This window comes from Zychaea mexicana (assembly GCF_025766255.1).
Source record: "Zychaea mexicana strain RSA 1403 chromosome Unknown BDB00scaffold_153, whole genome shotgun sequence".
Lineage (NCBI taxonomy): Eukaryota > Fungi > Mucoromycota > Mucoromycetes > Mucorales > Lichtheimiaceae > Zychaea > Zychaea mexicana.
Window position 1 is genome coordinate 72,384 of NW_026516816.1, and position 20,655 is coordinate 93,038.

General features: G+C 42.3%; 6 protein-coding genes across 6 annotated transcripts; 4 read left to right on the plus strand and 2 right to left on the minus strand.

The window, feature by feature from the left end:
* Positions 1-1,328: 1,328 nt before the first annotated feature.
* On the plus strand, positions 1,329-2,156 carry BDB00DRAFT_856169 (uncharacterized protein). The gene is given in 5 exon segments (XM_053125773.1): positions 1,329-1,476; positions 1,567-1,681; positions 1,760-1,798; positions 1,885-2,091; positions 2,109-2,156. The coding sequence occupies 4 exon segments, from the start codon at positions 1,474-1,476 to the stop codon at positions 2,001-2,003; spliced, it is 276 nt and encodes a 91-aa protein (XP_052973380.1). The 5' UTR covers positions 1,329-1,473; the 3' UTR covers positions 2,004-2,091; positions 2,109-2,156.
* A 529-nt stretch (positions 2,157-2,685) lies between these two features.
* On the minus strand, positions 2,686-3,516 carry BDB00DRAFT_856172 (uncharacterized protein; the record flags this gene model as incomplete). Its single annotated transcript, XM_053125774.1, has 2 exons — positions 2,686-2,987; positions 3,062-3,516. Coding segments are annotated over 2 exons (339 nt in total), but the record flags the coding sequence as incomplete, so codon positions are not given.
* Positions 3,517-3,518: 2 nt separating this feature from the next.
* On the plus strand, positions 3,519-14,728 carry BDB00DRAFT_933748 (uncharacterized protein; the record flags this gene model as incomplete). Its single annotated transcript, XM_053129128.1, has 33 exons — positions 3,519-3,689; positions 3,847-4,068; positions 4,132-4,178; positions 4,313-4,516; positions 4,586-4,707; positions 4,789-4,942; positions 5,042-5,212; positions 5,304-5,368; positions 5,481-5,529; positions 5,624-5,716; positions 5,842-6,309; positions 6,418-6,642; positions 6,769-7,956; positions 8,062-8,542; positions 8,642-9,128; positions 9,205-9,436; positions 9,529-9,626; positions 9,707-9,799; positions 9,882-10,019; positions 10,120-10,213; positions 10,299-10,356; positions 10,460-10,491; positions 10,595-10,636; positions 10,727-10,943; positions 11,020-11,217; positions 11,317-11,441; positions 11,555-11,643; positions 11,724-11,846; positions 12,748-12,835; positions 12,939-13,023; positions 13,110-13,243; positions 13,344-13,470; positions 14,055-14,728. The coding sequence occupies exons 1-33, from the start codon at positions 3,620-3,622 to the stop codon at positions 14,726-14,728; spliced, it is 6,693 nt and encodes a 2,230-aa protein (XP_052973382.1). The 5' UTR covers positions 3,519-3,619.
* Positions 14,729-15,478: 750 nt separating this feature from the next.
* Positions 15,479-15,948, plus strand: BDB00DRAFT_152730 (uncharacterized protein). Its single transcript, XM_053116253.1, has one exon. The coding sequence runs from the start codon at positions 15,588-15,590 to the stop codon at positions 15,852-15,854; it is 267 nt and encodes an 88-aa protein (XP_052973383.1). The 5' UTR covers positions 15,479-15,587; the 3' UTR covers positions 15,855-15,948.
* BDB00DRAFT_856199 (uncharacterized protein) lies at positions 15,767-16,982 on the minus strand. Its single transcript, XM_053125775.1, is given in 6 exon segments — positions 15,767-16,217; positions 16,320-16,372; positions 16,506-16,625; positions 16,734-16,769; positions 16,789-16,879; positions 16,895-16,982. 5 exon segments carry the CDS (start codon positions 16,817-16,819, stop codon positions 16,062-16,064), a joined length of 396 nt encoding a protein of 131 aa, XP_052973384.1. The 5' UTR covers positions 16,820-16,879; positions 16,895-16,982; the 3' UTR covers positions 15,767-16,061.
* Positions 16,983-18,325: 1,343 nt separating this feature from the next.
* On the plus strand, positions 18,326-19,918 carry BDB00DRAFT_878949 (uncharacterized protein; the record flags this gene model as incomplete). The annotated part of the gene is made up of 6 exons (XM_053127805.1): positions 18,326-18,794; positions 18,864-19,166; positions 19,238-19,348; positions 19,416-19,507; positions 19,594-19,600; positions 19,689-19,918. 6 exons carry the CDS (start codon positions 18,326-18,328, stop codon positions 19,916-19,918), a joined length of 1,212 nt encoding a protein of 403 aa, XP_052973385.1.
* Positions 19,919-20,655: the final 737 nt, after the last annotated feature.

A 20,655-nucleotide genomic window follows, 5' to 3' on the forward strand; every position in this document is an offset into this window, starting at 1 on the left:
CCTCATCATCATCCTCCTTCTCTCAATGACGCCCTTCAGCTACTACTTTCAATCTATGTTATTGCCTGACAATCAAAGGAAATGTGAAGTTTTTTATCTCGTTCATAATGTAAAAGATAAGCAGCAGTTTCTTTTTATCATCTTGTTCCCAGATAACCATAGATTAAAAAACTACTATTACCCGGAAATGCCCGGACAAATGCGGAATAAACAAAGTTTCAATGGGGGTAGTAAGTCATCAATGAAGGAGATCTAGCAATTTTCTTTGTATGCCTGGCACTTGACATTCGAGCTTGCTGTGATTCTCATCCAGCAAGTGCACTATAACATCTACTGATGCTACACTGCGCCTCCCGTACTTTATTGCTCAGGGCTTATTTTCATTGTCTTCACCGAAAATCACCGCAGTTTAGTCCGCCACTTTTGACACACTCATGCGAGATCAAAACCAGGTAATCTCTTATCATTGAAAGAGGCTTTGTTCATTATGGCCCCATTTTTGGTGCTACTCCACAACAAAGTCCGAAACAGACTTGGATATGGTGATCTGTGTTAGTACTCTATGTGTAGCACAGCAAGTGCGTTCGATCCGTCGAAAAAAGGAAATTTACTGTATCGGATTGACCTGGAAACGACAGAATCAACAAACTATAAAATGGAGCCTAAATGAAACCTGCTGCTCTCTACATATCCAGGTCACCTATTGCTCTACAGTTAAAAGTAACACATTGGCTCAATTAAAACTTGTGTGCGCATACAACGGCAAACTCCGCAGACATTGATTTCACGGCAACGTTACTTTCATTACACGCTTCTAGGATTGTGACAGCTGCCTCGTTGGTCAGTCTGTGTTGAGTGGCATAATCTCTGATGTTATCGATGATTATACGTCTTCGGTTATAACATCGGCGTTCTGACTCTGCTCGCCGCTACGCAACGCCGTGCTCGCGCTCCAATTCATCAACTGCAGGTCCACCAGCCAAGCCATGGTACCATTCGCGCCAAAGCATATCAAGCGTTACAGTATGGCGTGACATTTTGTACTCTGGTGCAGGCGGTGGATGAACTGATGATGGTGATGGTGATGCAGATGCGTGCGTCGCGAGTGCGATCCTTTGCACAGGTGGTGGTGGCGGGAAAAAGGGAAGAGAGATGGTTGCAGTATCCTGCAGCGGTTGTTGTTGGAGTTGTTGCTCTGCTGGCTGCTGCTGCTGCTCTGGTTGCTGCTCTGGTTGCTGCTCTGGTTGCTGCTGTTGAGGCTGTTGCTCTGATGGCTGCTGCTGCGGTTGCCGATGTTGTGGTTGCCGTTGTTGTTGCTGAGATGCGTTGCCAAGGTTTAGCGTCAAAGTCAAAACTCTTGAAGCAGTTTTACTGATCATTTCCCATTATCAACAGAGACCCTTTATCAACTATTATGGCTCGATCTTTTTACTCTATGAAGCCAGCACACCCTTTCTCAACGTTAATTGGTTCATGGTAATGTAAAAAAAGGAAAAAAAAAACCAAGACGAAAGGCCTATGTGTGGCTAACTGCGGGGAAAACTTGGTAAAAATGGCTTATAACAGGACAAGCTGGGCTGGATGGGCAGTAAGCTTCAATTGATCAACGGCGTCATGTTGATTTCGGTGTTCTTCATGGCACGGATCGTATTTGGCTTATCGATGTCCTACTATCTTTGGGGTAATGAACGAATGAATGAGGGTCTTTGTGGTTCTTCATATGAGTAGCGAGTTCTAACATTACATGTCTTTGTTGTAGTGGAGATTTATGCCGTCAGGGAAATGGTGCCCTGGAGCTGTAAGTGGTTTGATAGGATGGGTATATATTGTGTGACATAATTAGCATAAAATATCTCATGCAACCCCTAAACCCCAATTTTCTAGATTTCGTAATCTACGGTGTCGCCAATGTAGTGACAAGTCTACTCAATATCTACTGGTTCGGCTTGATGCTTCGCATGCTTCGTAAACGATTCCCCTCTTCCAATACCAAGAAGGCATAAGCACCTCTATCCGAAATCCCACTCAAATTTTTGTTTTCACACACACACACACACCGCATCATACACGCACGCACAGAATCAAACAACAACAACAACAACAACAACAACAACAACAACAACAACTGCAACTACAACAGCTACTACTACTACCACGCTTACTACTGCTTGCTGGGCAACACAAATACACCTGTCACTTGAAATTTCTTCTTTGTCTCTTGGCACAAACGCATGCCATTCCCGATATAGCAATTCTCCCCCGATATACGTTACCAAGCAACCAATCAACCAACTCATTCTTTTTTTCCGCAACAACACCCTGAATAAATACTACTTTGGTTCATCTTCCATAAAGGAGTATAATGTACAATCGAACAAAAGAAAAAAGAGATACTCCCGGGAACAAACCACACAAGCAAGCGTTGGGAGAAGAAAGATAATCATTTCACAAGTATCTGCCATTGTTATTTCTTGATTATAAACTGTAGCGATGACCTGGAATATATGAAACTTTTAAAGCTGTACTACTATGACTATTTCCTTTTTTTTAGCTTGTTGAAAATGAAATCCAACCGATTTGCTGAGTGTCTGTGTGCCAAAGGATGGGGACCTTGTTCCTAAATTGGGAACAAAGTGTAAATAAGCTCTTTCAGAGCCCATCTGAAGTACCATTAGTCCCACATTGTCTGACGTTTTGGCTACCTTACCCCACACCCTCCAGCCTCTATCCAAGGTGCACACTTTATAAAGCCGCCAAGTGCTTGCCTGGTACCCAACGTCAATGTATCCAGCTTTGTCAACCTGTGTGGCTTAGAGTAGAGTCATGTAAAAGTTATGTTAAATGCGCTTATTCCAGGTCGTTTTGGGTATGACCTCCGGTTCGTCCGGTAAAGGTCCAGCCTACAGATAGTGTTTCGGCACTCATGCTCAAATTCGGCTGGCATCAGGACACATACAATAGCTAGCATATAAGCACTAGTAATTACGGTTCGGTAGTGCCTCCTCCTTATACTCATTTTTTAATACGTTACTGAGTGTTCATGAGTGATTTTTTCTTTCAGAAATAGCTTGGTGGGTTCCGAATACATGGCATGGGGTATGTAACAATGACGACATGAGAGATGTCAAAAGCATGCAGAAGCCCTGAAAGGTTGCTGCCACTAAGCAGTAACGCTATTCGGCTCAACCTTATATGTAAAAAGCATGTTCTTTTCAGCAGGATCACAGCCTGCAACGGCATGTCATAGGGTGTTGTAACGAAATTCGATGTATGCAACTCTTTCTTTCCACAAAACTATTACTACTAATTACATCCTCTTCACGTTGCCGTTCATTTGTTGCTTGATAATAATTAACAAGGGTGATAGCCAGTACTCTTTCGCTTACTATGGCTATGTGCGCTGTAGATTGGGGTACCATCCAATTGACACGGAGGTGAACGAAAATCTTGACAGAGCAGACCGCTTGTTGACGCGTTGTGAATTTTTTTTTTTTTTTGGTTCAACACCAATAAAACATTCTCGCGTCGTTTTCGCGTTCTTTTTTCCTTTCCTTTCTTAACTCTCCCACATACACCTGAATCCAACCCCAATAAACTTTTCTTTCCTCCACTCTCCATTATGGAGGCTGATCCTATGAATCTAGCAACTCTCATTGATGAATTGATTCAAGAACAGGACGACATTACTGGTATACTTTTCTTTGTGTTTAATGAGAGTGAGACAGAATAAAAAAAAGGTGGGGGGGGGTTACAGCTGGTTTTTTTTTGTGTTTCTCTTTGATCGGTCCTAGGATGAATCTCATTCATCGTTTTTCTTTTTTCTACGCGTCCAATCGGGGTATACAGCAATCAATGAAATTTTGGTTACTTGTGCTGAAGCGGATCTCGATCTAAAGTATTGTCAAGAGTTGGTCCAGCGGTTACTGGTCTTTGCTACAAAGCTCGAAAAGACCATCAAACACGCCGACTTTGGCAACACGTTGGAGCAGACGTTTACAAGAATCGCCACCAAAGCGCCGAATAGGGGTGTTCAACGGCTTTGTAAAGAACTCAAGAGAATCCTCAAAGGTAGCGCAGCGTACCTTTTTTTTTTATTTATTTTCTATGCAAACTAACAGATGGATGATTTAGAATTGTTGCACGTGTACCCGATCGAGGATCCTAATAAAACCTATCGAGTACGTATTTCTTTACCCACTCCTACGGCTATGAGTATTCTTTTCTGTCTTTAGCATGGATTTAATTGAACAAGAGAATTCATATCCTCATCCAGCGTGACACCTTACTGATCCAACAAAGCGTCCTTTATTAGATCACATCTCTGTCCGACACTGTTATTCCAAGCAGCAAATTTATCCATCTTATAGCCATCGTGTGGGGTGCCATACAGCGCTTGTTGTTGATAGATCCAAACTACACCAGATTGGCCCACCCTGCCGTTTGGTCGTACACATCCGCCGTGCTTGAAGCTGCCTGCCATGCCAAAGACCGCCTAGCCCAAACATATATTCTTCAGGTACCTTATCCTACAACGAATTGCACTTCCTTTGTAACCCCTCTGTTTGACTCCATGTGATGTTTCTAGACGACTTCAATCTACTGGCAATGCTTTGCAAAAAAACTAGCTGCCCCTGGAGATCCCACATCAAGTCAACACATATGTGATCTGCTCGAGGGGGTGAAACAGACGTTGCAATTGCAATCGTCGTAAGTATTTCCCCTCAACCCCTCTTATTCTGAATAGGGCGCAATTATACAACAAGAGTGCTGAAGCAATATTTGAAATAGGTTTGAAGAGGAAATGATGGACAACTTTGCGAAAAGTATCAGGTCGTGGTTGAAAATGTTCACACCTTCCAAATTATCATGCCTCTATGACATTGCTGAATTGCTCGAGGAAATATGCAAGTACCCTTCGGCGCAAACACTACATAGCCTCATTGTAAGTTCCTTCCAGAGATAGCCGTTCCTTCTCTCTAGCTACGTGTTGCTTACCGAGTAAAAAAACCTGTTGTATAAACACCACCCTTATTTTTGTTAGGACATCATCCTGCTCGTTTTAAATCTCTTGTTCGACAATAATGTACCCTTGTCTTGCTTCCAGAATTACACTTCCGCTTTGGAAAAGGCTCGAAAACTGACGCCGTTCCACCAAGCCATTGTCATGAAATACGACGCGTTGTTCAACAAAGAAGAAGACCAATCTCTATCGGTAACGTCTGCTTTATCTTTGTGGCTTTGGCAACAGGTATACGTGTCCTATGAACAGAGATACTGACAAAGTAAGCACAATTATATAATAGACATCATTACGAAAGCGAATTCGACTACAAAGTGCTGATGACATGGACGTTTGCGAAGGCAGCCAGTAAGAACTTACTTTGAAAAACGATAAAAGAAATTGCGAAAGAGTTGCTTTGAGTATGTGGAACTATGTTTTTATAGAGTCACTCACTTCTGTTATTGTTGTCCTTGGATAGGATGCAGGCACTACAAGAAAGAATTCAAAAGCGACATGGAGGCACTGTGGTAAATACACACATGAGTTGAAGAGAGCTAACGCAGCATGTTTATCGTCCTTGGGCACACTCATTGAATATTGATACTTCTTTTTTTTTAAAAGCAAAAGACATGGTACCTAAAGACAATGCTGACTCTTGTCACTAGCGCAGAACAAGATGAGACCGAGGCATCGATCATGAAGACGTTAGACGATGTAAAGCTGTTTTTTTTGTCTCACAAAATCGATATATGATTATGACTGGCACCATTATGAAAACTAACTCGCTAAATATGCCTACGTATTCTACCCTCCCCATCCGATGCATAAAAACCCAATAGATCAGATACTTGGGAATTCACCAGTCAGAAGGTCTTTTTGATGAAAGCTTGACGCGAATCGCCTTGTCACATGTCCAGCAACGCTCGAATGACAGTAGCAACACTACTGGTAGCGTGACACAGCTATCAGACAAGATTGCAGCAATGTATGACATGTTGCTACCATATTACTTGCGGGCTTACATGTGCTACGCCCTACCATATGCCGTGGGCGCGAGCGATGAAACCCTGCTGGAAACACTTGCCCAGATGGTCACGTCCGACACAAAGTCTCTATGCGAAACTGGTGGACATCATTTAATCATCAGCTATTTCATGTCCAGCGACACAGCTTTCACCAACCAGGGTTTCGCTCGTCTACGAAGCATATTTCTCGACGATGAAGCGCCTGAAAAATTACTGAGATCGCATCAAACGAAAATTGTGTCGTCCTTGGCAATGCGATTAGCGGACGATGATTATGATAGGGTAAAGTTTTGTTTCTGTTTTTTTTTCTCTTAGTAACTAGTCGTGTGCTATGCTATTTGCTATTAAATGGTAGCTTCTCACCCTTGATTTACTGACGATGGATCATAGGCAGAGGTCGCTCTTAACGAGGTGATTGAATGGCTCCATATCACATCAGCGACAACACTGGGTGAATTCTTGCAGAGTTATTACCTCGCTATTCTCTCTCACGTATCAAAGTTCATCACTGAAATCCGCGAAAGAAAACCGGTGCTGACACATCCGAACGCATTAGCAGCCCTGGATAAAATATTGAAGCTAATGGGACACGGTGTACAAACACATGCATCCCAGGTACGCGTATCCCCTAATCCCTTTTTCTGCTTTGTTGAACATTTTGATGCACTCGAATCATGTATTTGCTGTTCTTTACTTTCCAAGTCTTTTTAATCGACTATTTTCTATAATTACATACAACAGACAATGGCTTTATTTCAGACCATCGGTGAGCTACCACGGATGCAGCACGAAGTGTACAACCTATGGAAAAGATTTGCCCATGCTTTGCCGTTCACAGTACTGTCTGACTGCATTGGACCCATTGTTCGCGGTGTCCTGTCAATATTCCCGCGGTGCTCGGATGAAATCAAACAGGATATCGGCCGATTCTTGGAGGAGATCCTGCACGCGTGTAACTTGACCATGGACCGTCTACTAGAGCTCCCCAGTATCCAGCCCTTTGAAGAGCTCGATAAGGTCCGCGAACTCATTGATCAAAAGCGGGACGACCTATCGATCGAACAAAGCATCTTTGCCATATGCAAACGAGCTCGTAACGACGCTGCGTCAGACATCTTGACATTGGTCGAAGAACTCTTACGGATCCTCAAGAAACACGGCGCGCTTCATCCTGTCATTGTACGCCAACATTCCATGCTCTACACGGTACTGCTGTATCTGTCCAGGAAAACCGGTGATATCCAAAACATCCGCAACCTTGCTGCTGAATGTCTTGGCCTACTTGGCGCGACCGACCCGAGCCGACTCCAAGTCAGAGTGGTACAAGACGACATGATTGTACTCAAGAACTATACGAATCCAGAAGAGAACCGAGACTTTGTGTGCCACATCATTATTAAGCACTTGGTGCCAGCGTTCCGAAAAGCCAACAACGAAGAAACCCAGCAGTTTGTCCAGTATGCTATGCAAACCTTGCTGCGATTTGCAGGCTTTAAACATAGCACTGTCGTCGGCAGCGAAAGCCTTGCCATCCAAGAACGCTGGAAAAAGATGCCCACGAATGTTCAAAACATGCTCTATCCACTGCTCGCGTCCTCTTTCACAGGCAACATGCAGATCCCTATGCCTTATTACCCGATCTATCCAAGTGCTGACAGTTACGAGACGTGGATAAAACGTTGGTATTACCTATTGATCAAGTCGGCAAACGACGACAGTGTGAGAGACCTGTTTGCTGTGTTCACCTCCTTGGTGCAACGGGAATTCTTTGGCTTGGCCTTGGACCTGATCCCTCGCCTAGTCTTACATGTTGCGCTGACAGGATCAAAAGAAAAAAGCGCCGACGTTATTGGTGAAATACTATGCGTGCTCAACGGCGAAAGTCACACGCCAATGCATACTGAAAAAATGCAAAGAAATGAGTTACAGGTGAAAAAGTCAAACCAGAAATAAGCAATACCCTCAAAAGAAGGATTACTGTGCACTAATATCCACCTGGATACATTCATTCTTTTTTTTTGCGGCTATTCTTAGGTGATTGTATTGATCACAGAGCATTGCAGAAAATGGATCCGTGGCGCGCAGAAAAACCATGTCAACATGGATAACGGAGACATAACTAAAGTTCGAAACTTTTTGGAGCAGATTCCTAATGACAAGATGGCCACAGCATCATTCCGTTGCAAGGCGTATCCGCAAGCGCTGATGCATCTTGAGCTCTACTTGAAAGAAACTATGAGGGAGCACGGCGGTCAATTCACATCTGATGTTTTGGACAGTTTGCGCCAAATATACGTTCATATTGATAATCCCGATGGCGTGGTTGCCGTTTACTCCCTGTTTCAACGGACGCTGTGCAGGGATGAGGAGATCATGTTGTATGAGCACATGGGTGATTGGAATACTGCCAGCGTGATGTACCGAAGTGTATTGGACTCACCGGAGCAAGAGGCGACGGAAGACAGCAGAATGCTATCTGGCTACTTTAACTGCTTGAGAGCAGGTGGAAATATCGGTAAGAATTACATGCGGAAGGGACAGCAGTGAGCAAATACATCCTCTGCTCCAAAAATACGTTATTAAAGATAATGCCATTCACGTCCGCGTTTTCCAGAGATCATGCAAAGCGCAGCAACACGGCTTATGCGCATGTATCCACAGTTTCTCTCGCGATTGAACGCCTACCGCGCTGAAGCATTTTGGAAAATTGAAGATTGGGATACCTTGGAAGCCTCTGTTAATCAACCGATCGAACAATCCTTTGATGGTTCGCTAGCTACTGCCATTGCACATTTCCGTCAAGGTAACAATCTGGCTGGACTTGTGAGTATCGACAAAGCCCAAAATTACCTCATGGATCATATGTTGTCAGCAAGTCACGACTCCTACCAACAGTCGTACGATCATATCCTTGGCCTCCAGATGATCCATAAGGTAAAACAAAGTCGGTTCATATGGGAAGAAGCTACGCGCAGTGAAAACTATGCACCCATCACTGAACTACGAAGCAAGTGGGAGCAGCAGTTCAAGTTTGTAGCGCCCTCGCATTGCTATCAAATGAAGCTTCTGGAGCTTCGACAAGCAGCTTTGTTCAGTATGATGTATGTATTTCTCCAACGTATCTCTATTGTTGCATGATATAAACTTGATACAAGACTAATGGCATCATGTCATCAGCCCCCAAGGAATCTCACTTTCAGCGCCTATCGATGACGGTAGCATCTGGTTGACAAAAGCCAAAGTAGCAAGAAAAGCAGGCGATTTGAACACTGCTTTATATGCAATTCTCAGGGCAGAAAAATCTGGCGCCCCTTTTGTTTACCTGGAACGTGCCAAGTGGTATTGGGCAAACGAAGAAAAAGCAAAAGCCATCAAATATCTGCAAAGTCAAGCGAATCCATGTGCGAAGGTAAACATATCTCGAAAGACTTGGATTCGATTCATTGTATTGCGGAAGAGGGAGCAATCTAATTTGTTCTGCTTGATAATTTATGTATTCAGGCCGCCCTACTTCAAGCAAAATACTCGGAAGAGTTTGAAAAGTTTGACCGTACCACGATGCTAAGCTTATATAAAAGAGCCCAGAGGTTGGACCAAAAGTAAGTACCTTGCTGATCATGTGGGCTTGTGCTTCTGTCTGAAATGAAAAAAAAGTGTACTTATTACATTCGCTATCTAGCTGGGAGAAGGCCATGTACTATGTGGGTCGATATTACGACAAGAATATATCGGACAAGGATGCCAAGCATGTCATGCAAATGAGTGAGAAGGAGTAAGTTGAAATCCCGTACGTATGTTAGAAGGTGTTTGTAAATAATTGGACGAAATTCTGTTGTCCTCTTTCCTCGTTCTAGAATGAAGATAGCCAGCTGTGCAGTAACAAGCTATATTCGAGCTCTCCACCTTGGCTCAAAATACTTTTATTACACAATGCCACGATTCCTGACGCTCTGGCTGGAGTTTGGCGATGTTGTCGAGAGTCTAAGCCTCATGTAAGCTCTTGTATAATTAGATATGAAAGGGGGAGGAGAGAGTCTATGTGTGTATAAACATATACTCATGATTAACCTACAATATATATATCTTATGCAGAACCGATACCCAAACACGTATCACTGCCTTTGAAGTGTTCAAAAGCATCAATACAAGTATTCGAAACCATTTGGATGGGATTCACCCTCGCCAGGTACGGAATACATACCCATAAGGTTGAGCAGGAAAAAATCAGCATTTGCACACTCACTCAAAACAACAACTGGGTAAATATATAGTTCGCTATGGTACTTCCACAGCTGGTATCCCGTTTATCCCATCCCAATGAAGAAGTTGGTAATATTCTTATGAAAATCATTGGCAAAGTATCGCCGCATATCCAAGAACAACAATCTGGGCGTTGTTGCCATCTGACGAATCAAGAAATGGCAAGATACAGGCCGTGCGCAAATGATATGTGATAAAGCCGAGGTAAGATTCTTTATATAGGAACAAAGGATGTTTGGTCGAGACAAGTTGGATAAGCTGTACTTTATTAAACTAGACTAAAACCATTACTTACAACTATTTTTAGAACGATCCAACAAACGGCCGGCTACTTGCTAGCATCATTTCGGTTAGTAGCAGCAGTAATAGGGCGCCAGATATCAAGATGTGGTGGTTAGCATGGGTTACTCAAACTTTGCTGGATTTTTTATGTGTATAGCAAGCCAGGAAGTTTACGCGTGTGTTTAAAGCACTTGCAATGGAAGAGCCAATCACGGAGCAAACACATTACAGCACCAAGACGATTCCAGGATTATCGGAGATTGCGAACCTGGAGCTATGCATCCCATCGCAAAAAGCCCTGCTTCCAGAATTGCCAGAGGTGTCGACCGTTCCTTACCAAGGAATTGAAACTGAGGATTTGCCACGGATCAAAGGTTTATAAATATAAAAGAGAGGGAAAGAGGCAGGATTCAAAATATTGATGTATTTGCTACTTATCCTGTTGTTTAGGCGTTTCTTCAAGCTATGAAGTGATGAGGTCGTTGACGAAACCGAAGAAAATTGCACTTATTGGCACAGACGGCAAGACGTATACTTTCCTGGTCAAAAAAGCTGATGATCTCCGAAAAGATGCGCGTATGATGGAGTTCAATCATATGATCAACACATTCTTGAAAAAGGACGCAAACGCTCGAGAACGAAATTTATGTGAGTTATCGTCACCTGTTATTTGATGTATTGGTCAGATTTTGGGTAATGGTGTTAACATAAGATATATATGAACGATGTCTTTTCTCTGTCTCTTAGATATCCGAACATATGGCATAATTCCCCTTGGCGAGAAGTGGGGTCTAATCGAATGGATTAACAACTTGAACCCTCTCAAAGCAATCGTCGTTCAAGAATGGGCGTTACTTGGCAAAGACATCAGGGTAAAGACATAATTAGATATGTAGATATACTACAAAGATGAAGCATAAAAGACATGATATACGATGATCGTGTACACTAAGAAAGGTCTGCATACTTTTGTTCATGCCTTTAGCAAATTGCCACCCGCGCTGGTTCTCTTTTGGATAATGCAAAAACACCTGAAGAGAAGGAAAAAGTTTTCACGAATACTATCTTGCCTCGGTAAGCATACATTAGGTCAAGACGTATTGGAAAAGCAAATTAACTTTTATTAATATCCCCTTTTCTTGTTTTTCATTCAGATGTCCCAAAGTATTTCACAAATGGTTCCTTGTACACTTTCCTGAACCTTCAGAATGGTTCGCCAGTCGTTCACGATACATACGAACTCTGGCAGTTATGTCCATTGTCGGATATATCCTTGGGTAAGGAAAAATCAGGATAGCTTTGGCCAGCATAAACAAAATATTAAGTTACAAAATGCAATCATTACTGTGGTGTTCAATAATAGAAAGGGACTAGAAGTCTTCGAGATTGCTGTTTAATTCAAAAAGGATGAATGATCTATCCTTCACTTTGTCGTGGCTGACTTACAGCGGTTTCGATTAGAAACCAGCGTCAAGAAGTATTGGTCAGGTTGCTGAGCGGATCTATCATTTATCTGGTTTTTCTTACCATCGTCACAGACAATCAACACAAAAATGCGCCTCGAAACAGGTCTTCTCTAAAAGAAGGTAAATGGCTGACTCATTAAAAAGAAATTTTGTACATATATATGCAAGTTTATTAAACAAATATTTGCATGTATACATGTACAACACAGTGCCTTATGTAACATATTTAGAGCCAAATTCACACAACTCATGCTTCATTGATGCACCAATGGAAATGCTATGGAACTCTGTGTTGCCGTATATTGACCTTACTCCTGTCTCGCCTATACGCTGTGGTTTATATAACCTGACCGATATCCTACTGCTTTGTACACATCACCATCATTAAGGAAATCACAAGATTGGAAGGTCCAACGCAGCACTTACTGCACGCAACTTTGCTTGGTGCAGCCCAGAATACTCCTCCCAGAGCATGGACAGCCTGCATAAATTTTTAAAGCACTTTAACCTGGAGAATCTTTCCAATCGTCTCCGAGAGAACTTTTTCGGTGTACAGTATGTGCACAGCAGTATAACGTGGATCATGTGGCACAATATAAATATGGCGTGCTTCATTGCTGGATAATTCGTCTTGTTGGAGCTGCTATTTCGTCCTGCTTGTAGCAGTACGAAATAGTAAATAGCTGTGAAGTCAGCCACGACAATTACACAGTCTCGGAGACCGACATGCTCAGAACATTCTCTTTGATCAAACAAACGGCGACTGTGTTCATGTCGACGTAAATATGCTTTTCGACAAGGTGAGTTATTGACAGATCCATATTTTGTTTTCTCATACAAGCTATTGCTATCACAGATAAATGATGATGACTGACGATTCTCAATTATGATATACAACACTAGGGTGCCCATTTGCCCGTTCCTGAGCTTGTCCCCTTCCGACTCACTCAAAACTTAATTGATGCAATGGGCATATTGAAAGTCGACGGTAAAACAATAACCTCTTAGGTACAAAAAATTCAGTAAAAGGAAAAGGTTTATTGATGTTAGAATGCGTTGGGCTGGGGAATATAGGCATGTTTCGGAAGACCTGCGAGGTGACGCTAGACGTGATGAGGAAAAACAAGACCCAACTCCTATCAGTATTTGAGACATTGGGTCATGATCCTCTCGCAGACTGGCAAAAGAAGGCTCCCGGAAGAGCTAAGGTATAGTAATATCACTAATTATATCAGTAAACAGTACCAGGAGAGGGGTGGTGAAACTAAACTTCTTTAACCAAAAATTCCCCTTCTACAAAATAATTAGGAGGTCACCCGCGAACTACTGAAAAGGATGGACAACAAAATTTACAACGGCCGCTCCGTCAATAATGAAGTCAAGAGACTCATCGCTTCAGCCTCCTCCAACGCGAACCTGAGTCAAATGTTTGTCGGTAAAGTATAGATACACGTCTCCCATCTGTTTCTGATCTATTGACCTTATGATGACTAACATTGTTTACCGTCTGTATATGTTATATACATAAATAAGTTGGGCACCTTGGATCTAAGATCGAAAATACGATATGGACAAAGATTGCGTTTGTCGATTTTTAAGGATGAAACACAATGGGATCGCAACATAGCTCACTTATTAGTGGAAAATCAACACAATGAAGACAATGTGATATACTGCTGCCTGTATGCCCAAAGCTGTACTACTGTATGTAAATTTATATAAATGTTCCCTTGACATCTGATTACCTATCAACATTATAGGCTACTCCCACTTCTTTCTTTACTTAACTTACTCAACTACAACTACAGTACCCTTAGCCTCCTCCTCATACGTACATATTCAGTGCGATTTTAAGCCGCCATTAATCAACTTTCGTTGCTAACCACCTGCAATCTATGTATACGAGCTGGTCAATAGAAGATACCATTGTCAGTTCGGAGCTGAAATGGTATCGCGTCAGTGACCTGATCGATTATATATACACGGTACAAGAATAGTTATTTACCATTGACTACCAAGGCGAGAAGTTCAAGGCGCCTTTGTTGGAGCACTTGTCTCCTGCGACAGAACAGCGCAGATTCGAAAAAGGAGATACTCTGATATGCGAAAGCGTCGCACCTTGGTCCAGATGTCTTCCCCAATTGTTTTACACGGCAAGTCTAGTAGCAAAGACGGTCCAGGGGAAGTATCCTACATTCGGCGCTGCTGCTGTTGATGAAGACGGTAACCATCCTAAAATGGTCTTGCTTGAACATCTTGCACAAGCTCTCCAATATATCGAATCTTGGCAGGGCGTCTTTGACCGAACGGCTTTTGAGAAACGGTACAAACTTGACTGGATTGATGATGATGATGTGGCCTGTGATGTTGACTTTCACGACGAAAGCGACGCCAAGCCAAAATTTTCAAAGCTATCTAGGAGTGGTGACGCATCGAAGGACCAGAGACGAAAAAATGGTGGTCAGCATATCGTGCCCATTGTAAAGCCCATTGAAGGAACGAAGCAAGAAGACAGAAAAGAAGAAAAACACAATGGTGAAACCAGAGCGGATTTCAACGATCCAGTCGAGTCGACAAGAATGGAAAAGGAAAATTCATCTGCAACGAACAACCTCACACCCGACCAAGATAATCCACCGGAAGATATGCAGCACTGTAGCAAAAGTACAGAATTTTGCACTGTATTGAAGTAAAATGTTCCAATAAGAATCCAAATTAGCGATTCCTCATAACCTTTCTTAACTGGCTTGTTATGATACGATAGTACTCCTCTTTTTAGTTTCATTTCTGAAAAAAAAAGTCTTTTGAGCGCTGAAGAATATAACACTTCTTTTATCTGTTAAACAGTTTATAGCACATCATACACTTCTTTAGCTGATATTATTTCTGGTAACAATATAACGATTTACATGAGACGGCAAATTAAAAATTGTTCAGCTATTTATAAAAGACAGCAACGTCTGCAGTATTTTCTACATCCAAGAGATGTGACTATAAGCAAGAAATCTTTTTAAGAAGAGCACGCACACAAAATACAGATTCAGGACATGATATAGACAATAAGAGGATGGCATTGAATACGCATCAATCACTCTAGCAGGAATACTGCTCAATTAGATAGCATCGAACGTGTAGCATCCCAAAACAGTACAGCAGGTCAAAGCGACAGTACGATCTCGTCGAAAGAATCAATCATACACTCGGTTGCCTCTTTTTCAGGCACACGCAAGGAAACTCAGCTTTGCTCTTTTTTTTTCTCACTTCGACATAATATAAAAAGTATAGAATGGATAATTCGGCATCACCGATTCCACTGGACGTGGCAAAAGCTATAAATATGAAACTATAATTATACGCTGTAACAAAGCACCTTTGCTTGAATAAGTGAAAGGCGTAGGCACCAAAAAGCAAAGACTAATGGTTAAACACTGCCTCTTTTTTTTCTGGTGCGACGATTGGCTGTCAGACAGTGTGAGAAAAGGAGGAGGGGGAGGGGTTGTGTGGAGGAGAGAGTGATCCTGCCTTCTTTTTTTCCGTTAAAACCTTGCTTCCATGGAAACAAACGCTCCCTCACGTTTCACCCTTTGTAATAACGACCAATGTTGCAACAAGTTCAACTTTATTGATGTTGCCACGGTGCATTCCGTTGTGGATGGCCCGGATCCTCGCGATCACTGTGCCAATGAACGAAACTTGTTGACCTGGTTGCTTACTGGCATGGTACTTGTATTAATAGGTAAAGTCAATTCAATTTACTTCTCCACACAACAACCCCCACATGATTATACACTCGTCGTGGAGAAGCAACACTCTAGTTAGACAGTTCGCACAACACAGAGAGACACCCATGCTCATATATATGTAAATGGTGTGAAGGCTTTATGACGCTGTTGGACCTGCCAACCAAAGTATTCGCACCCTCTAATTCTACCTTGGAACAGACGATCTAGCATCGATCCAAGTTCAGGTTGTGTCGTACATTTTCGTGGCACTTGCGCTTGCGAGTATATGCGTTGGGGTCATGATTTATTTGAGAAACATGAACCAAATTTTGGAGCGTCGGATTGCTGTGGGACATGGATGGACGGGGTATACTATGGTATTACTGATCGTGCTATTCGTACTCTTTGTCATGGCTGCTGCATTGACCACTTTAAAGTTTTCAGCATCGATTTCGCGTGCCTGTGTAGCATATCATAACGTTCAATAATCTGATCCAAAGTGCTTGATCTGTATATCTCGCTCATTCTGCTCTTTTTGTTTGTTTGTTGTTTGCAATCTTACCTGGATGGCTGTATCCAAAACGCGCGGCCATTTCTCCTGCTTTGCCAAAACAGCTATTGTATGATTTACAAAATTGTTGTCAGTGGTTGTGTATACATTGAATGTGCCAGTGTATATTATATGTGTGTGTCTGCATGTGTTTTTTAAAATAGAGTATTGAAGGACAAGTATGTAAAAGGTACATACCACACTGGTTGTTGTAAATCTTGACGAGTTGCTCGTTCGGTCTCTCTTTCAAATCGTTTGCAGGCTGAAGACCACCGACAGTTCGCAAATGCAGAAGTGCGTGATAGTAATCTGATAATGCTATTTCGCCCGAGAAAGAAAAAGGGTAATGGAATGAAATGGAGCAACATAGTTTTGTCATTGTAAATGAGCATAAACGTAATAATAAAGTTACTGCGTGATGTGCACCTGCGGGATAATCGCCCTTTTTGAAGGCTTCATTGCCTGTTTCGCGATATTCGACGCCTTTTTTTAAAAGTTTCTTCGGGATTCATAATAAAACTTTGTTGACAGAAGACGTAAATGTGGGTTGCGTTCTATGCAATTGGCAAAAAAAAAGGTTGGAAAAAGAGAATGGGTGAGAGTGATGTACGTACGCGCCACCTTCAATTGCCAATTTTGGGCAGCAGTTGTTTCTTTAAATGTTTTTCAGGACACATTTCCATCAGAGCTAACCTTGCCTGGTCTCTTTACGGAAAGAGATACACACTCACTTACGTCAACAACAATGGGCTAACAGCAAATAAAATCCATGCATAATTGATATAAACAGTGATAGATCAACGAAAAAAATAATAATCAAGATGCTGTTGTGGCTAGAAACCATATAAATGGTACAATATGACAAGGAATATCATCTACCCATGCAGTAATTACAACAGACATCTCTTTCTTCTACACAGTAGTATGTAGCCACCACTATCACATACGTATGATGAGAAAGGAACAAGGAACGAGTCGAGTGATTACATTTAAATTCATAAAGGTAGATCAGTTGGGTGATGATTGACGATAAAGATGTTGAGGGATTTAATAGAGGTCAACGAATAGCCATGACAGGAAGCGCCTCTATTGTTGGGTTAAAGCGATGCAAGCGAAATCTGAAAATTAACCCACAAGTCGCATCAATATGCACGTTGCCCCATAAACTGCGCCCATTCGCTACAAAAAAATTTCTCTCAACGCATGGGATGCGGTGAAAGCTAGCAGTGGAGTTCCAACTGCGCTGTTTCCACCAGGCTGGCATCGTGGTTCTACTTTTCGAAGTAGGAGTGAGGAGCTGAGAGTTTAGTTGAATGATCGGTTCTCGTCCCATTCGTTCCCCAATTTTTACAAAAAAAAAGAAAATGACAATAATATAGCATCTGGAGCAAGTCCAGCTTTTACTCGCTAAATTTTCCCAATTAATTTATTTTTTGGGCGAGTCCAACTTTTTGCAAGCGGGGACCAGGACTCACCTACCATTTCGTTCGGCGGGCTTCTTTTTCGCCAATGAGATTTTCCATTTGGCCAACGGCGTTTTGATTTGGGCCAACAGCATTTTATTTCGCTAATGGCCCCTTTTTCCGCTAACGGCATTTTCACTTGGTCAATGGCTCTCTTTTTCACTAACGGCGTTACTAATTTGCTTGCAGCAATTTATTTCGTCAACGGCATCGTCACTTGGGCAACGGCCCCTCCCTCATTTGGTCAACGACATCATTATTTCGCTTACAGTTTTTTTTATAAAACCTCAAAGTCCCACTGCGTCCAGCGAGGTCCCTGGGAATTGAAACCCAACGGGACTTGGTCAATTTTTGAGCCAGTTATCTTGCTCAACAGCTGGAAATCCCCTCCGCCAAGACTGCTATAGTCACTGATAGAGCTTTGCGGTTTAGACTATTTGGTCTAACCGCAAAAACCGCAAAAACCGCAAACTTCGGCTGTTGAATGATTTGACCTCAGTCCAGGGCTGGTGCAAAATTAACTATTCGTTTTTATTACACTGCATCTTAATGACAATGCTCCCAAACAACGACACCAACCTCATCCCTCTGTACACGTACGCCCTTGCAATTTTTTCTAAGGAGCAGCGCCTCAGAAGCGAGGTGGAAAAGCGTTTCCTCGAGACTGAGGAAAATGTGGTGGGATTCCTCGTGACCAATACGGGAGGTGATGTGCAGCGTTCTTGTGCGCTTAAAAGCGAAATCGCTCGCTTGAAGGCTCTTCGCGATGTCAGAACCGTGCAGCAGGCTGACGAGGCAGCATCTTCTAGTTTTGCTGGAGAAAACGCGACCATGAAAGCCGAGATTGCGGCAATGGAGAAGCAGCTCACTGAGCAGTGGAGGACTCGCCGTGCCGCGATTGCCGAGAAGTACGGAGAGGATGTAAAGTCCTTGGATGCACCAAAGTTGCCTTTTCTTCGAAAGAACGCTGGAAAGGTCACTGCATACAATATGTTTCAAAAAAAGTTGTATCTCGAACAAGGTCGTAAACATTTTTTAAGTTACTTATTTGTAGATCGATGCATGCTAACAAGTACTATTTGACTATCACCAGATCGCAAACGGTATAAGCATGATCGCAGCCAAATAGGCAGCATCATGAGCGAAAAGGCCTCGATGTGGAACAGTCTTAGCTGGGAAGATAAAGCTTTCTACCAGGAAATGGCTGACGAGCATAACAAGCAGCAACCCGCTTCTGAGCTGCAAAAGAAAAGAAGCGCTTTTGTTAAACTGTCAGGTTACCTTACCCGTAACTTGACAATGTTGAGAGAAGAATGTGGTGTGGAAGGAATCTGTTTTGTCGCACCATGCAACATTAACAACGCTATTCAACCCGATCAGGATGGATATGGCTCTGGTAACATTCTGGGATTCTATTATAAATGAACACGATATTTATCTTATCAATTTCTGATGAACAAAACTTAGATGGCGGGATGCACTTCTGGAGCTTGATGCAAGCAGAAGCAATTGATTTGAATGGGAAAAATTTCAGTCACCATTTCAAAGATCAAATGCTTCAATACAACAAACAGCTTGGTAAGCTTATTTTGCTCTACTTCAATTTTTATGTACCAACTACATGTATGCTCATCTATCACTGAAGCTGCGTCCAAGAATGATACTTCCACCCAACAACCCTCCTCTTCTTCCTCTTCCTCCGCATCCGCATCCGCATCCGATAGCACTGCTGCTCCTGTGACATCTATTTCCTCGGGGCCGAATCAAGTGCCATCCATGACGTCCCAAAAGCCCCGAAGAAATTGAGGAATATCATTGCCCAGAAATACCGTACGTTTTTATTATAGATTAGGAGTGTCAACGACCTGACTTTGTGGATCTCGACGTACGAATACCTTTTTAATACGTTTTACCTTAGGACAAGCAATATTTGAGAATTACCAAGTTGCTCTCCCAGAAGGAAGAAAAATGGCATGGCAAGACAAAGCAATGTATCGCGATATTGTCATGTCAGGCTGGCCTGAAGGAACCGAACGCGTCAACCCCAGCCGTTTACTGCAGCATGAACGAGATGAAATCGAGCGTCGGCTGAATTCGGGTGAGCTCAAGTTTGTGAAGGCGCCACAACAGCAGCGACAACATGATTAAAGCCTTCTTCTCCTTCTTCTTGTTCAAAAAAATACCTTTTCTACTATCCTCCACTGACAAATTGCTAGGACCACTTGAACTACTCTACACTTGCATTGCTGGAAGGACTTTAGTGGGAGTTTAAGACTATGAAATAGTATGGCTGCGGTATGTCTTGGTAAGTTCATGATGTGTACATAGGGAGAAGTGATGGTACTTAAAGACATGCATGTAACGCTTAATCACATTCGAAGTATATGTCTCCATATTTTCCTGCTGTAAGTAAGCGTGATCCACTTGTATTTCTTCGCAGTACGCAGCAATTTTGTTGTTGATTTCATAACTGGGAATAAAGCAATTAAAATCAAAACATATCAACATTACATTTAGTTCAGTATTCATAATCTAGTGTAAGCATTTCAATACTTATTAATACTAGCTAGTCGTTATGATTTCTTTTCGCGCGGGAACATGTATACGGCAAAGTGTGAGCTCCTTTTGCTCAGAAACGAACCGTCTAACAAACAACTTTTAATAATAATTTTCACCTCAAAAGAGGGGATGGTAGGGTGGCATGGCTCTATCTAACGTATCCAATGATACTGCACAAATATTCTTTAAAGATTTTACATTATTTCCACAAAGGGCAAGTCTACTGTCAGTGAAGTGTTAGCTCAATGATAACTTGTAGGCTAAAAACAAGAGAATGTTAAGTCTATTAGTTATACATGCATCTCATATACATTATCCACCTCTTT